The sequence below is a fragment of the Dendronephthya gigantea genome, unplaced genomic scaffold, assembly GCF_004324835.1.
Source record: "Dendronephthya gigantea isolate DGI-Jeju-01 unplaced genomic scaffold, DenGig_1.0 000060F, whole genome shotgun sequence".
Lineage (NCBI taxonomy): Eukaryota > Metazoa > Cnidaria > Anthozoa > Malacalcyonacea > Nephtheidae > Dendronephthya > Dendronephthya gigantea.
Window position 1 is genome coordinate 263,097 of NW_021163070.1, and position 18,004 is coordinate 281,100.

At 36.0% G+C, this 18,004-nt stretch overlaps 1 protein-coding gene across 1 annotated transcript; it reads right to left on the reverse strand.

The window, feature by feature from the left end:
• Window positions 1–10,836: 10,836 nt before the first annotated feature.
• Window positions 10,837–13,626, reverse strand: LOC114530130. Its single transcript, XM_028551719.1, has 8 exons — window positions 13,507–13,626; window positions 13,309–13,395; window positions 12,835–13,209; window positions 12,338–12,422; window positions 12,044–12,193; window positions 11,167–11,716; window positions 11,033–11,102; window positions 10,837–10,956 (listed from the first exon to the last, which is right to left on the reverse strand). The coding sequence occupies exons 1-8, from the start codon at window positions 13,624–13,626 to the stop codon at window positions 10,837–10,839; spliced, it is 1,557 nt and encodes a 518-aa protein (XP_028407520.1).
• Between the last annotated feature and the right edge of the window lie 4,378 nt (window positions 13,627–18,004).

The following is an 18,004-nucleotide window of genomic DNA, read 5'->3' on the forward strand; positions in this document are numbered from 1 at the left end:
TAGTGATTATCAAGAGGTGCATTCTCGATTGGTTCATAATGGTAAAAAAGTAAAATGCCATCCAGTAATGGAATCATCAGACTCATCCCAGTCGAAAATCAGTAATTTCTAAAAAGTAACATGACAACCAAGGACGATGACCTGCAGTATGACATAACCCAACCTGGAACTGAATCGAGTGGTAGTAAAGACTTTGCAGCCACAGTGTCTTTTGATGAAGATCTGCCGGACAAAAATGTGAAGGAACTCGTGAGCAAAGGACCAATAACGGCGTTCATTGATGATGTTGAATTAAATGCATTGTCACAGCTCAGAGAAAATAGTGAACAGAATACAGTGACAGATAGCGAAAATGTTACACCAGAATCAATGACGATGTCTAGTATTCTAGCAGCTACACCAATGGATGATCTTAGTTCACCAGCACATATTCTAGACGAACAGCCTGAAAAGGTTTCCATTCCCATTGAAAATACAGAACAGATCTCGTCCCCCCACGCCCCAAAACAGCCTATAATATTAGCGGAGTATCCTGCAAGAAAATTTGGCAATGAAACATTTGTGCGAAGATTTCAATCTGAATGGTACAAGAAGTATCCGTGGATAAGTTATGAAGTGGATAAGGATGCATGCGTGTGTTTTGCCTGCGTGGAATTTGGGAAAGATACTTCATTTGTGTTTAAGAATTGGAAGAAGTCAGCAAAGCTAGCAAAACACGGCAAGAGCGAGAACCATGTCAGGTCCATGGCAAGATGGCTTCAGTTCAAAGCAATGCAGAGAAACAAAACTTCCATCCTACAGCAGCTGAGTACTGCACACAAGGACCAGGTTGCCAGTAACAGACAATACTTAGAAGTAATCATACAATCCTTGATGTATACTGCGCAACAGAATGTTGAGATTAGAGGTCATGAAGAGACCCGGAATGATATATGGGAGGTATCTGACATAAATCGAGGGAACTTTCTCGAGTTACTTTGCATAAGATGCAACGATTTGCCTTGGCTGAGGTCTAAACTGCAAAGCCAGCTCCAGTTACATGCTCAGTGGACATCGCCTGTTGTTCAAAATGAACTACTAGAAATAGTAGCAAACGTCATGCTTGAGAGGATAGCAGCTGAAGCGAGAAGTAGCGACTATTACGGAATAGTTGTAGACGAAACAGCAGATATCAGTCGAACAGAGCAGGTATCCATTTTCCTTAGATATGTTTTCAATGGCGAAACTAAAGAGACATTTATTGGTTTCTATTCAACTAAATCCACGGAAGGGGAAGTATTATATGAGCTAGTGAAGACAGCCATTAGCAAGCTGGAGTTGAAGTTGAAGACATAGTTGCAGAATGCTTTGATGGCGCTGCAAATATGAGTGGCGCTCGTAAAGGGCTTGCCGCACGTATGAAGGAGTGTTCACCTCTTAGTATCTACGTTCATTGCCATGGACATCGGCTTAACTTGGCGCTACAAGATACTATGACCACAATTGAGCCACTTCAAAAGCTTTAGGCGTGATCCAGAGTCTCCATAATTTTTTGGAAGGAAGTCCCAAACGCCACGCTATCTTCAAGGATATCGAAGTCGAAGATGAGGCGAAGATTTTAAACTGACAATTAAATCGCAGAGCGCTACTAGATGGTCTTGTCGCTGGGCAGCTGTAAAGGCAGTGGTAAACCAAATGCCTAAGATCATCGAGGCTCTTCTCTCACTCTCGAAAGATCGTGATCCGAAGACGTACAATGACAGCAATTCCCTACTTAACTCGATTTGTGACTTTCGATTCGTTTTTGGTTTGATGGTATTAAAGGTTGTTTTGTCCAACACCGATGGTTTGAGCAGATACCTACAAGGAAAGCAGATGGATGTCGTAACGGCAAAGAAGAGTGTTGATGGCGTGATCAAAACACTAAGTGAATGTCGTACCCAGGAAAATTTTGATCTCTTGTGGTCGCGCGCTGAAATCATGGCAGACAAAATCAAGGAACAAATTGAGGGTACCGATTTCAATTTCAAAGATGCAAAGGTACCAAGACTCAAACAGCCATCACGCCGGCTGCAGACACTCGTCGGCGAAATGCCTGAAGTGAATGCAGAAGTGGAGTACCGAACAGTGGAAGACCACTATCGTATCACATGTTACTACCTAAGCATTGACAGGATTGTCGCTGAGATGAAATATAGATTTGAAGGTAATGATCAAGAGGTGCTATTGGCACTTGCAGACATAGTCTTCAGCAGCTCTCCGACCATGAAGAATATTGAGTTGGTATCAGACTTCTATAGTATCGACAGTGAGCTTCTTGGCAGTGAGAAAAACGTCTATGAGAATATTGATGCTGATAACCCTGTTCCTGAAAGAAAAAACGCCGCTGAAATTGTGAGGAAAATGTTTGAAAATAGTGTTCATGAAGTTCTTCCTGTTGCTTACAAAGTATTTTCGATTCTGGCCACGATCCCTGCAACATCCTGCTCTGCTGAGAGATCTTTTAGTGCTCTTCGCCGCTTGAAAACCTATCTTCGAAGTACAATGGGGCAAAAACGCTTAAACAGCATTGCCCTTATCAATATTGAGAGAGCTTATGCAAATAGTACTTTAAAGAACGATATGGAAAAGATAATTGACATTTTTGGACAGCGACGTAATCGTAAATCATATTTCTTCCAGTCTAGATTATAGTTTTACAAAACTGAATTCCTTGCATGTCTAGTGCAAAACATGACGGAATTTCATATATCAAATAAAATGTTATTATGTTAGTCACTTTTTCTTTCGTTGTAAATCGTAATGAATATACTTAGTTTAGAATTTAAATGGCTAGGGATGATATTTCTTTTTATATTACGTCTGTCAATCTTCAAAGGAAATCCTTTCATTTGTAGTCTTCTCAGATTATATAATTTTATGATGACGTCACAAAATCTATGACGTCATGTCATTCGGGAAATTGAGCGCAGCCCCCCTAAAAAAAATATGCCCGTACGCCTATGCCAGCGGTTGTAAACAAAGTTCATAGACATAGACAAAGTTCAGTGACAATATATAATACAATAATTACACTAATAAACTATATAAACTAAGGCTAGCTAAGATGTCATTAAAAATTATATTATTACTCTAAGATAGTTCAAACTCATTTCTGGGCTGGTTTTTTAGATTGTACTTAAAGTGCATGTCAGTAAAAATCGAGTATATGAGGTATTTTGCGGCCACAACTGAAAAATCGTTTTCGCTCAAATTTTACCCTGATATACCTCATTACATCCGAAAATGCACCATACATTTTTTTAGGTCAAATGCTTTTTTAACTTTGAGAAAATGCTGTTTTAACAAGACCACCTAAGATGGCCATTTTATCTGGGGAAATATGCTCTGTTTTTACTGATAAATTTAAAGACGATAACCGTTTCTAATCGATCTAAAACCCTAAGAATCTTGTTCTCGACTATTCAGAGGATTGGATATGTGACTTAAAGGAAATCTGAGTTGCTTTTAGATATAAACAATTATCTTACTTAATGAACGATAACCCCTTAACAAAACCGATTTTCACCATGGGATAAAGCTTTAAATCGCTTATGCTTCAACTTGTTGGCTCTTTAATAAACAAGCTTTCATTTGACGTAAATGTATCTTTGGGCTAATAAATACGCGATAAACTATAGCGTGTTGAAATGTCCCTCCCTATTTTTGACATCTTGCAGGTCAATTTCTGTTAATTTATATACAGGCTTTAAACAATATACTCAAGTATTCTAAGTGTTTTACACCTTTAGCGAAGAAGAAATATTCTTCAATGGAGACTTTTAGCTTTGCTAGGTTTACAAGTGGCCCAGTGGCCTCATAATAAACTCAGATCCATCACTTAGTCTAGGACCTGTAAAGGAGTTTGTATGCATTTCATTTAGGACAGATTATCTCAACTGTTTTAGGGTAAAATGACCATGGCGGTCAACATGGCATGTGTGCCAAAATGTGAATCCTGGACGAAAGTCCTGAAAATGACCACACCCAGAAACGGCATAGTCAACATAGCTCTAAATCCTGAATTATCAAAGCTACAGTCTTTCTGAATTGTTTATATGGTTCAGAATGGTTGCTTTTAGGGGTGGTCACTGGAGAGTGAAATTAGCCTAAGTTTCATATCTTACAAGAAAACGAATGTTTACTATTTCAGATCAACTGCTAATTATGCATAAAATTACAGATTCATCTGACAAAGTCTAATTTTCCCTTTTTTCTAAACATTTTTGCCATATGATGAAAAAACATGCTTATTTTAATATATTTATTATAAATTTCCTAGGAAATAACAATGTTTTGTTGCAATACGACATATTTCATTTTACTTACCCCCCGCCATAACATGATTTTACCCATATTTTGCAAATTTGATCGCTGTTTTTCGTCGTCCGTCGCAAGCACCATCCAAATACTGTACTTTAGCATGATTCTAGTGGACTACGAAGTAGTGCTATGTAACATTTTTTTTCATTTTTGTGTCCTTTGACATTTCATCAATTATATCTCGAAAATATGGCAAAAATTTTTAGAAAATAGGGAAAATTAGACTTTGCCAGATGAATCTGTAATTTTATGCATAATTAGCAGTTGACCTGGAATAGTAAACATTCATTTTCTTGTAAAATATGAAACTTAGGCTAATTTCACTCTCCAGTGACCACCCCTAAAAGAAACCATTCTGAACAATATTCAGAAAGACTGTAGCTTTGATAATTCAGAATTTAGAGCTATGTCAACTATGCCGTTTCTGGGTGTGGTCATTTTCAGGACTTTCATCCCGGATTCACATTTTGGCACATATGCCATGTTGACCACCATGGTCATTTTACCCTAAAACAGTTGGGATAATCTGCCCTAAATGAAATGCATACAAACTCCTTTACAGGTCCTAGACTAATTGTTCAATATGTCAACGATCAGCAGTTGTAAACTTTAACGGAAATATAAATCGATGAGCTGTTTAGGGACTATATCGCTACTAAATTTCCTCAAATTAGAACTACATCAATTGTCATTTTGTTCCTATATTTGATCCATAATATACCATTTATGTATCGACTATATAGTCGCCTAATGTTTACATTTATAAATACATACTGTAAGTTAATTATTAAGTTATTATAAAGTAAATTATTTTCCCAGGACCCCAGCTGAAAAGGGCAGGGGATACAAATTTTTAAGGGGATAAAAACCTTAATTAACTTCTTATTTGGCCTTTTACATGGCACTGGATGTTGTTACCATGCAGGATAAATGGTTGGTAAGAATATATATTTTTTTGTGTCTTTGTAGAATGTAGCAAATCAGTCTGTACCTACTGCAAAGAGATTTGTTGACACTCAGGCACTACAATGCTAGCTGTCAACCAAGTGTTTTACGCATATTGGTTTATGCAGTTAAGCTTGAATACTCAAGAAAGTTGAGGTATTACACATCGCAGCTGCAAGTCCCGATTAACTCCACATTAAGTAAATTAACAAATGGCTGTTTCTGTGTATCCTTGATTGCAGAAGTGTCCAACTCAAAAAACATGCATATTTCCTTCAGCATTTGTGTGGAGGATTTGGAGAGCTTTGAGCATTTACCTACACGCAATAGGTTCCAGAACACCCAGATGAGATATAAGACACAACATCCAGGACATTGATTTTGAAGTCGATTGATCCAGTTTTTTAAACATTTAGAACTGCTTTATTATTTTTAATGTGAAGCCCTAGTCTGAATTAAAAAAAAAACCAAACATTTTTTATATTCTTAACCTGGATTAAAATTTTTCATAATTGTATTTTATCTATATATCAAAATTGTCTATTGTACTGAAAACATTATATTCTTAATAATACTATAGTTTACTTTGTAAAATCTCACATTTTAATTAAAATTTATTACATTGAAAAAACATGGGTTTATGAATGCCTCGAATGTGTCGCTCCTCACTTCTTTATATTGTGAATATTGATCAAAGCCTGGTGGTGACATATAAGAAAAAAGCAGGTGTTTCAGGGGGTAAAACAAAACCCAAACCACAGAAAAGCAATGCTTCAAAATTGACAGTAAATCCTCAATATTTTTGTGAACTTACCAAAAGGAATAGAGAATTAACAAATAAAATAAATTAAACTGTTTAAAAACTTTACATTACTGATCATGTACAAAAAATTACTATAAGCATAAATCAACATACGCCCTGGAAAGTTTACACTATGACTGACTGACTCGGTTAAATTTCCGCCCCTCATCACAATACTGCAAAGTTTCTTTGCGCTAAAAAACAGTGAAACTGCAACGCCAAATGCAAATTTGTTCACGAAGTGTGTAATACCCTTTGTACTCTTTATGACTTATAAAAGCAGCAAGTCCTAATACAATCCCAAACCGGATCCTTAAGCAGTTTGGTCATAGCCATGCTGAACCTTCATTCAAAAATCACCACCATTTTTAAGAAATCACTTCCCCTCTAATGCTGTTCCAAAAATTTGGAAGGAAGCTATATCCTTTACCCCTTGCCTGTCTGAAGTGTTGAGGACTTTGTAAGCACTACGTAATTAGCTAATTACTTCGCTGTTTGAACCAAAACTTGAATGTTACACTGGTGATCCTGTAGTTTTAAATGAAAGTAAGGGGGCAAAATTCCACAAGGCATGTCCAGTTTCATATCCACTACAAAAAAGAGTTGAAAGCTCTCTATTAAAAATGAAAAAAGATAATGTCATTTAAAGAGTTTCCTCTGCTGTAAATGTGGCCCCTATAAATTACAGTTGGAAAAAAAGGCTGGGGATGAAGTTTGTGTTTGTGGTGATTTAAATGTCACTTATAGTTCATGTGCTGAAGTTGAGACTTACCCTGTGTCTAAAATAGAAGACAATGCATTCTGCATTGCAGGGTTGCCAAGTATTTAGTGTATTAAATAGACCTGAAGCAAGCTTATCATCAAATTCCTATTTCAACTGAGTCTCAGAAATTATCTTACTATCAATACCAACCTGGGCTTTTCACTATATTGGTGCTGCTGAATAACTTGCTTAAGAAAAATGTACCTTGGAGGTGGAGCCACAGTTGATAAAATATACATGGTTTAGAGACTACATAGAATTACAATAGAACTCATTAACTATGTCGGAGAACATTTATGCAAAAAATTGTTCTTATTCGTCACGTGTCCATTGTATTTTAAACAAATAAACCAATAATAAGGTCGGAATTGACATGTTGTTCAAGTCACGGTCGAGGAGCTAAGCCAAGCCATTGCTATTGGTTAGTTGGGCAAAAATACAATAGACATGTGACGGATAAGGAACCATTTTTTGCATAAATCTGGACAATAACATAGGTAATGAGTTGTATTGTACCATCTAGTCTCCAAACCATGTATATTCTAATAATTGTGGTGGACCAAAACAGAAGATACAGCTTTTAAAGCAGCTGAAAATATTTTACTTAACTCAAGAACACTAGTACATTATGATGAATCCCTGCCTCTGGTTTTGTCATGTGATGCTTCTTATGGTGCAGGAGCTGTATTGTCACATGTCATTGACGGAAAACACTGGCTGATAGCATTTGCATCATGCTGAAGTCCAGAAAAACTAATCACAGCTTAAGAAAGAAGCGTTCAGCATAATATTGGACTTAAATGATTTCATCAATATCTTTGCGGTAATTCATTTACAATCTCTGACCATCGTCCCCTTCTTATGTTATTAGGACCGCATTGTTTTGCTCCAGAGGAGGTTGGACAGCAGGCCGCAAAGCATGATGGGTATTGAGCGCTCAATTATGCGAACGCTTCATTTGACGTTTTGACTGTCGTGATGTGAAGAGCTCTGCGAGTATAGGAAAAATGGATGCTTTCGAAAGACAGGATTTTCAAGCTGCGATTATTTTTAAGTATTTTAGTATTTTTCAAGTGCAAAATACTATGATGTATATGTATTGTTGCAATCCGCATTACAACTCATCTTTTATTGTACCGAGTTTACCGTTTTTTAAGCTGCATGGGCTTTGCTGCCATTCGCATTTCATAACACTCCGTCTGAAAGAAGACTTTGTATTATAGCAAACACCGAAGCACCGCTTTCAAAGTTGAATGGCCTTAAATCTCCTTGTGTCATCAACGTTAAAGCAAGTACTATATTTGAGGTTAGTATAAAGTACTTGTCAACACCTCATTTTTTAATATTTTTTATTAACTTTTAAGGCTTGATTTGTGTATTAAAATTTAACTGAAACTTTTTTTTAGTTTGGATGAATTTATTCATTGTAAAGCGGAGAGAATGCTTTTAATTTGGGATTTTGATGTGGATCGTGTATTGACAGAAAATACGAGCGCTGTGGATGCGGTTACTCCTGATTTTGATGACATCGAAGAAACTCTGTTGCTTAATATCAACGCAGTAAGTTGCAATTGTTCAAACTTTTATCCCACTCAGAAAGTACTTCTACCTCCTTTAGATAACACATCTGAATCAGGGAGCTCTCAAGCCTCTCAAGAACCAAGTGAAAGTAACGAAAACGATTTTGGTCATGAAAGAACAGAAAATAGAGACATTGATGATCATTATTGGTTCTCTGATGAATCTGAAGGTATAGTTACTGTATAAAGTTTTGATAGTTCATTTCTGTTTACGAATGTTTTCTTTACACATGCTTTGTTAATGGTTTCATGCTTAAAGTAAAAATTAATCTCAGAGTCGTTCAATTTTATTTTTAGAAATTACTAGTGAGTTTTTATTTATAGACATTACAGTATTAGACGGGCATTTTTTTGTTTTGCTTTATAGAAAGAGATCTACTTGAGCATTTGGCTGAACTAGAAAATGCTGGAGAGGAGAATGGGGATGAACAAAGTAAAAGAAATGAAACTGTCAATGAGCAAATTAGTAATGAGGACAGTGAAGAAGATGAAAGTGAAGAAGTTGAAAGTGATGAGGAAGAAATCACTCATGCTCTACCATTCAAGTGCATTGGAGCTGCTCATGAACAAAGTTACCAACATCATCTGGAACAGGCATATCTTGCCCTTGAATATAATGAATCAGTAAATGTTAGACTAAGACCAGAGCCGGAAAATCCTCGGGACCAAAATGCAATTGCTATTGATCTTCATTATGGAACTCAATGGGAAAATGTTGGATATATAGCTTCTGAACATTGCAAGTATTTACATCCACTGATTGCAGCAGGAGATATACTAGACGTCTATGTTGAACACATCAAGTTTCGGGTTAACTTTTTAAAAATGGGATTTTATCCAAAAATCTGGATAAAGAGGCATGGTGAATAGGAAGGTCAGATTGTAAGGGCTAGTATGAGTGTACGTTGACATATAATTTCACAAGAACCAGGGTTTGCAAGTTGTGAATTTCTGCAATTATTTCCATTGGCTAACCTATGTAGATTTTTCCAGCATTTTTGCCATCAACTTGTTTTTAGTCTGGTTTCCATATGACAATCAAGTTGTTGCATAATAACTAATAATGATAGATATTTTTTTTAATGGTTAACACAACACCCTGGCAATGTTGTATGGAAACCAGGCTTTCTATTTTATATCCTCAAAACCTATTGTCTATAACCAAAGCACTTCACTGTCATGTGATATTTCATACAAACCCTTGCAGTATTAAGAAAATTAGAAAAATATTCATACAATACATGGTATAAATATGTAAATCTGTATTTATTGATGGAACAAATAAATAAACTCATCAAATTTTTTGATGGTTATAAAATATTGTAAGTAAAATTGCCTTGACAAAACAGCCAAGATTTTGCATTTATACATATATTTACATGATGTTCAAAAAAGTAAAAACCTGCATACACACACCATTGTTTTTTGTTTCTATGCTATTGTTTCTATGCTAATAGCATTTACCATTCATGCAAACTTGAAGATCAATTGTACTACAGGGTGTCCCAAAAAAAACGAAAACTATTGAAATCACCCAAAACAATGCAATTGTTAGAGTTTGAATTCCTAAGAATTCTGTTGGGACCCACAGGTGTATAAATGTTTACCATACTCATTTTTATGCATGCATATGATGCAGTAAAATTTGCTTGTTTGCAAAAATGATATTTATTAACAACATTTACAATTTACAAATATGGATGACAATATTTAAATGCGGATCTCAAGGACCATGACCTTCGACATGTCCCCTTTCTCTAGCAACACAAAGCATTTAGCATTTTGTAAGTTGCATTAAATCCCCTCGGGCTGAAATTCGTGAACACGGCATTCAAATTTTAACAATGAGTGATTTCAATAGTTTTCGTTTTTTTTGGGACACCCTGTAGATAAGGTGTTCATGCCTTTAGCTTCTCAATCAACCTAATATACATAAATATTGCCAGTTCTAACACACAATGGCTTAGTAATGCAGATCTTAACTCACACTAACTGTAAACATCAACAAGCATCTAAAGAACAGAACCAATATAAAATGTCAGTTTATTTTACTGAAGAAGTGAAAACATATAATCACACAATATGTTTCATATTTATCAATTTTGTGAAGGTGGTGGTGGTGGTAAGCCTTCTGATTGTTTGAAATGTGCTGATCTAACACTCAATTGACCACGTTGTGGATTACAGCTCTGTTGGCAACAAATACTCCAGGGTCAGCTCGCCTTGAAATACAGACACGATCTAGACGTTCTTCCCCACTACTAGAGGGTATGTTAAAAGATTGCAAGCATCCATCATTGTATCTATCATTGGATCCAGTGTAATAGTAAAATGGCAGATCAGGATCACACTTCTTTGTATATTCACTGATAACTTTTGGAAAAGCATCATGAAAATCCTTCTCATCAAAATCGGTCCCAGTAATCCATGTAAAAAGCAAAGATGCCTTCAACATCATCTGTTGATCCTGCCCGTGGGTGTTCAGGAGGAAGCCCTTTTTCAATACCATATCGACGTTCAAACTCCTACAAAAAAACAGTGATGATTAAAATTGCTAGGTTCCAAGATCGAAAAGCATCACCATAACAAAAACAAACAAACCTGACTCTCAATATTTGTTGTTAATGCAACCACAACTTCTCTGGTGAATCCACTAACTCCTCTGATCGGTCTAAAAGTTATAAACACATACATTAAATATGTCCATACAATATGATCTGACATATGTACTGTACCTGTTAACATCCATTGTAGAGTAGTCCCTTAAATCCTTGTACCATGGCATCCAGTCTTCTAGCAGATAATCCAGCATGGCCAGGTTGTTTTTTGAACGTTCTGTTTCCGTTAGACCACGACCATCACTTGCCTTATGCCAGTTTGACACAATCTCTACAAATCTACCTTCACTCAAAAAACCGTTAGCTTTCAGCCACTTAGCTACAGCAGGTGACAGCAATTTTTCAGCATCACCTACACTTTGCTTCCTCTTACCTGTTAATGTAGTATATGTCAAACCTGTATTGGGGTCATTCATTGCTTTCACAAATGCTTGGAGATCCACATTTGGGATGTGTCCTTTTCTTAAACTTCCAGCAATCCTCTTGCAATCATCATGGTTGTGATCTTCACGTTCATGTTGAGGTTCCCCTGTTTTTTCACTTACCTCGGGCACATACAAATGATTGCAGAAGTTAATACCTTGCTCACAGTACATACTAACCTTCTTCTTGTATAGGTACATTGCCATTAAGGATTTAAGGCTATCAGATTTGAATTCAGTTTTACCTTTAACAGAAATAACAAAGTTTGTGAACCTAACATTGCACCTACAACCCAAGGGTGAGGATCATAAAAGAATGGAAACTGTTTCCTGCGAGGAATGCTGATAGCATGGGTAAATGAAACCTTTTGTTCACCATTTGTGTATTCAGCCAACCACTGAACATCTTCCAATGGGACAGCCTCATGACCCTTTACTGGTAATATTACTCCTTCTGGTATGTATAAAATACATGGAAGAAAAGAACAAATTAACATGGTAGTAATACATGTAGGCTAGAGTTAACATTTCATAGACAACATGCATTAATTAGTATGTACTTAGTACACAACCTTTTTTCACAGACTTGAAGTACTTTTCAATCTCCTTGGAAGGTATTGCCTTTGCTTCATTCTTGGCATCCATAATCAGCTGAATGACTGAAACAGGTCTATCTTTTCCTTGTGTTCTCAACGAGTTGAATTCACTATCAGTAACAAAACCTTCAAAATATAAACAAGTACATATTAACGTAAATCAAACAATCCATTATTTAAATGAAATGGAAAATTATTCCTCAAAAATTTAATTCAACCTGTGCAAAAAACTATATAAAAAACTATTTACATAAATGCTGCTCAACATACCCACAGTTGTCATGCCAATATCCTCCATAGCAGTTTTTAACTCTTCTTTAAGGTCTCTGTCATTCTTGTCAGTAAGGCTGGTGTACTTAAGAACACGAACAGAAATAGCATATGGTTTGAAATTTCTCAATTTGTCACTTACCATGAATATCAGTATGTGAGATGCCGCTACTCATGTCTTTGAAGTAATTCCTTAACATCAAATATAACTATATCTGAATGGTAACTAAAGCCAATGAACTCGTTTTTATGAAACTTTCCAACTGACAACAACAGTATAGTCACATAAACATACTGGTACATTCTAAATCAACAAAAAGCTGCATGTGCACACTGATAATACCTTTAACATATTCCTGTAATTCTTCACGCATACTGGTCAAAGTTGCTCCCATGTTCAATGAATGATTGTCACCACTGTCTATAATGCTGATGATGTTTTTTAGTGACTGAAAGATGGACACATTTTTCTCAAATAACTTACTATATTCCTCTACTTTCCATGCACATGCAAACAATGCTTTCTCTGTAGTGTTGGCTATCTCCAATATTTTCTTGTACTCCTTTTTAGCATCTTCATGACCTGAGCTTAGGAACTCCTTCTCTGTGGATAGTTTAGAACACATCTCTTCAAGGTCTTTTTTTATGTCATCAGGTGAAGTCCTTTTGTTTAATCCAATATTGCGGACAAACTCAAGGTATTTTATATACTTAGAATGCTTAAGTTTTAACTCACCATCTCCAAGATCAAAGTCACCTGACCATTCATTCCTCATGGATTCCCTGAGTCCTTCTTGGATATCAGTGCCATCAGCTTTTAACCACCACCTTCCCCCAGGATGGGCTTCTTGAAGAAACTTCAATGCAGATGCCTGTGAAATTTCAAAATTAGTTAATTTTACATTTACAATTTACAAGTATATCTAATTTATATACAGTAAAATTCATCCGCACAATATATCATTATGCACCTGAATGTCAGTGCCTTTGCTAAAGTCGCAATCCTTGTTCATCCTTCGAATTGTCCTTGCAGCAGGTCCAGCTATATTGATCTTGGCCTACAAATACAATATATAAAAATATTACAAAACTGTCTTAGTCACTGTAACTAACTCATTGTTCATACTTTTATGTTACCATAAGATAATCAAAATCAAAGTTGTCATTACCTCTAGTGGATCACCTTTTATGGTTCTACCAGACTTAGGTACATCAGTTGTATCTTTTACTTTCTCCAGTGCTGATAATGGGTTTTCCATACTTACCATTGGTGATTGTGTGTCGGCCATGCTTGGCTAATAATATCTAAACTTAATGAAGAATCATTAGTAACAGGTACATGCTCTCTCCCAATCTCATAGGACCACATTGGTGCATTGATGCCCACTTGTTTCCAAACAAGGTATACATTGACTGGCACGAGGATTTATAGTCATCGGAAGCTTGAAGATTAGAAACATTGTCTGATCCCAAAAATTTCAAATCGTGTGCAATTAAACCAAATGGCATTCTATCCAATGGCATCCTTGAGCCTTCACCTCCCTTGCCAATCTCTCCAAAGCAACGAGCAGCATAGTAAATAAGATTGTCTTTCTTCTCTGCAGCACTGACGAAAGCACTGACATTGCCTTGGCCACAAGCCCTAAAAAGTTATGAGGCAGAAATTTAGCATCAAAAACAACTCCCTTATTAATGTCATTTACCGTCCACAATCGAAATAGGTAATTGAGTAGTTGTTCCCGTTGACGACATGACAGCCTCATAAAGCCAGATGAGATCACATCAAGAATACAACCTGGAAGTTTAGTAGCATCATTATCACGTAAGGAAGAGAAACCTAGCAATGGAGATCTTGCAGATGCATATGTAGTTCCAGAGATACCAAGGGGAGTAGATGGGGTCTTTTGGTCAGCATGATTGGAATCCTTTTCACCAAAATAGCAAATTCCATAAGCTTCTTCAGCATCAGCAATTGTTTTGAACTTTTCCTTCAAGAATCGCCGTACAACACTTTTACATGCAAGTCCTTATAATTGCAAAAAGGGATAGGGATATCATTGCAATACATTAAATAATGTCTCTTACTATTCATATGTATGAAAAATTAGGAACAAACAAATGACAAAGTGGCAGTGATTTCCTGGACAACTAATTTAAAGGAGGTAAATAGTCTAAAATGGTCCTTTACCAGTTCGCTCCTTGCCAATGTTAACACAGTTGACACCATTACCACATTCCCCCCAAAATTCGTCATCCTTAAAAAGTGGCCATTCACAAGTGGAATCTTCATCAGGAGAATAGTAAAGGGCAATATACTCAACCAATGCTGACAATTCTTCTTCACTCCATGTTGTATTAATCTATGTAGTATTAGCAAAGGTCCATACATAAATAGCTTGTGTCAATAGACTTTCATATTTACAATCCAAAAGAGTCCTACATTATTATGCGAGTAAAGATATTTCCAGCTGTTACCTTTGTATTTTTTTCCTCTGCCCTGTTCTCTAATTCATCTGTAGCTGATTGAAACAGGGATCTCTTCAAAAACTTTCCAGATGTAGATCTTAGTTTTGGTTGCCTTTTTCCAGGGGTTTGCCCAGTTGGAGGATCGTGTACCCTTTTTTGGGCCTCAGCCATACTGACCTACACAAAAGAGAAAAATAGTCTATTGAACCCCGAAATTACGCTATGTGCAGTTACCGAAACGCTAGGCGTTAGCGAATGAGCATAGGAGTAGTCACTGCCAAAAATGGAAATCTATATAAAATACAAACTAAGGATCCAAGGATAGTGCAAAGTTTTAGCTATAATGCAAATGCTGTTATAGTTGTGATTGTCGACCCATATAAGAGTGGCCTATAAACGGGTTATATATTTATATTTCATGCATACACACAATAGAAAAAATGCTTCAAGCCCACAAATGTTGCTATGCTGCAAGAAGGAAGGGGATTAGAAACTCACAGAGTGAAACTCAATAAGTCTAATAGACCCGAAAATATCACTCAACCGACTATATAAACAAATATATACATATATTAGCCGTTTTAAGTATAATAAAACGCTTTTTCGTGAGTCTAGGTAATTGTCGAGAGTCAAGAGTATAAAGTCGAGAGTATAAAGTCAAGAGTCGAAAGTATCAGGTCGAGAGTCCTAAAAATCCCAATTTTCGCACACAAGGGGTATTTCTACTTATATATTACGTTTATTTTTACTAATATTACACTCCAGTTTACTTGTGAATTGACGCTTCATGTTTCAACTTCCGAGGTAAAATATTATTATGATGCGTATTATATTATCAATATATTTCATCTATTATCGAGAAAACAAAAGCTACGGCAAGGTGTGCGTCTAGCTCAATTTTTACGTACATCATTATTTTGCGAGTTGTGCTTTTGAGGAATATAGCTCAAACAAACAACCCGTTCTCGCCTGAACTGAAGTATTAAATAAATGATGTAAACATTTTATAATAAAATATTTCTGAGAAGAATCCCACAAGATACTTTCAAATTGCACTATACTGTATAAACCTTAAAGTAAATAAACCTTGCATGATTTACATAACCGATGTGTGAATCGATCACTTGTCCTGACAGCACGAAAATATAACCAAACATACTCAAATTACATTAGTATAGTCGCGATATTATATATGGATATCAACCATAACAATATAATTAGCCTTGAATGCCTACTGTGTGGATCCACAGTTTTCATTTTGAAGCATTTTTTATGACAGTAAAATTGGTTTGTGCATAGGCGTACGGGACTTTTAAAATGTGGTCGCGCAGACGAAACATGGTCTAACGTAATTAATGTATTAGTTACTTTGCCCTTCTTTTGGACTGATTGGACGCCTGTATATATTCAAAACCGATCCGTCTATTTACATAACCATATGCGCGCAATCGCACTATAGCTTACCTAAATAAAATACAAAGCACTAAATAAATATAGCTCTATGAAGTTGTGCTGTAAGAAAACGAACTAAATAATATTAGCACTTAATTGTCAACATTTTAGCGTGAATTAACTGCAATACGTAAAATACAAAACAATCCTATGCTTCATGAAGTTTGTGTTGTCTAGCACTCTATTCAATGAAGTATACGATCTAAATAAATCGCGCAGTGTAATATTCGATGCGTGTGTTTATAACACGATGCGCGCATCAATGGATCAGTTCAAATATAGTGTTTATTACGTGTAGTAATAGTGCATGTCGTGTAGCACCTTAGCATACCATTTAACCTGATAATACTGATCGGCACTTGCTAGTAATATCGCCATTTGCTTCAGATTTGTACATTTTAAACAGAACTGTCTCGCTTCATTGTTTCTCTATAAGAAATAGTAATTATTAAGCACTGTTATGGTTAAAAAATTTTTAACCTCCATAGTCGATTATACAGCAGTATCAATTGCTATCAACACATGTTAGATTCGTGAAGTACATTATCAAAATAAGTCATGTATATTATGTTATGCGTGTAGTTAAAATACGATAGTGGATGTGGACGTATTCTTTCTTGGTTCTGCGTTTAATGAGTTCACAAATTCTCGAACATTTGCTCGCTTTTCGCTTAAAATATTTCAAAACAACACTTCGTCGCTCCATCGCTCCTTATTGTATTTTGCGCTTCTGAATATTAATCGCGGCCTTATGCGCATTAATGCGCTGTTCAAGATGAAATCGCGTGTACCGGGGGGAACAACACACATATCATCGTAACGAATGTTATAAAATTTACAATAACCACAGTAATTCTTTCATATTTTGTTTAAATTGGAAAATGCTAAAAGAATATACAAATCAGAAAACTATATGCTTGATCAAACAAACTTCCTGATACCCACCCACATAGGATCAAAGACAACAAACAAAAAACACTCCGCCCCCCGGAGTTTACACTATGACTGACTGACTGACTGTCTGATGTGAATTTTCGCCACTCACCACAATACTGCAAAGTTTCACAGAAACTTTGCACTAAAAAATACTATTTTCCCGTCTAAATGTTAATAACTAAGGAAGTTAAACCATGAATACAAATAAAATTTACATTAATATTACAAATTATGTAGTTGAACAATATTTGAAAGGGAAATATCCCATTGACCTGAAATGCGCTATTTTGAACATCTCAAAACAAGAGTGGTAAATTCAAAGCCCGATATCTCGGAAATGGTGTGGGGTTCGCAATGGGTCGATCCAGCCGATTTTTTTTTTACATACTAAACTTCATTCTTACAAAGAATCTCAAAAATCGAACTGCAGGAATTCGAGATTTTTAACTTTGAAAATTGTGAACAGACAAGCACATGACTCATCACTTCGGAACGACCCGACCAACTTCAGTTATAAAAATCGACTTAAAAAGTAACGCTTACCTCGATAATCTCGACAGATATCGCCAGTCCAATGAATCTTTTTTCAAAAAATATGCGTTTTAATCAGTAAACTTTAAAAAATATACTCAATATTTTTATGTTTCTCCGTCTTATGTATATTTTCTCACTCAAAATCTTCGCAAGCACGCTTGGAAAATAGCGCAATCTCATTGGTCGAGAAATTCATGTGACAGCTGTCCAACCTCCTCATGTTTTGCTCCGACTCGCACAGCTTCACAACTGCAAAGATGGGCCCTTATCCTAGCTTTG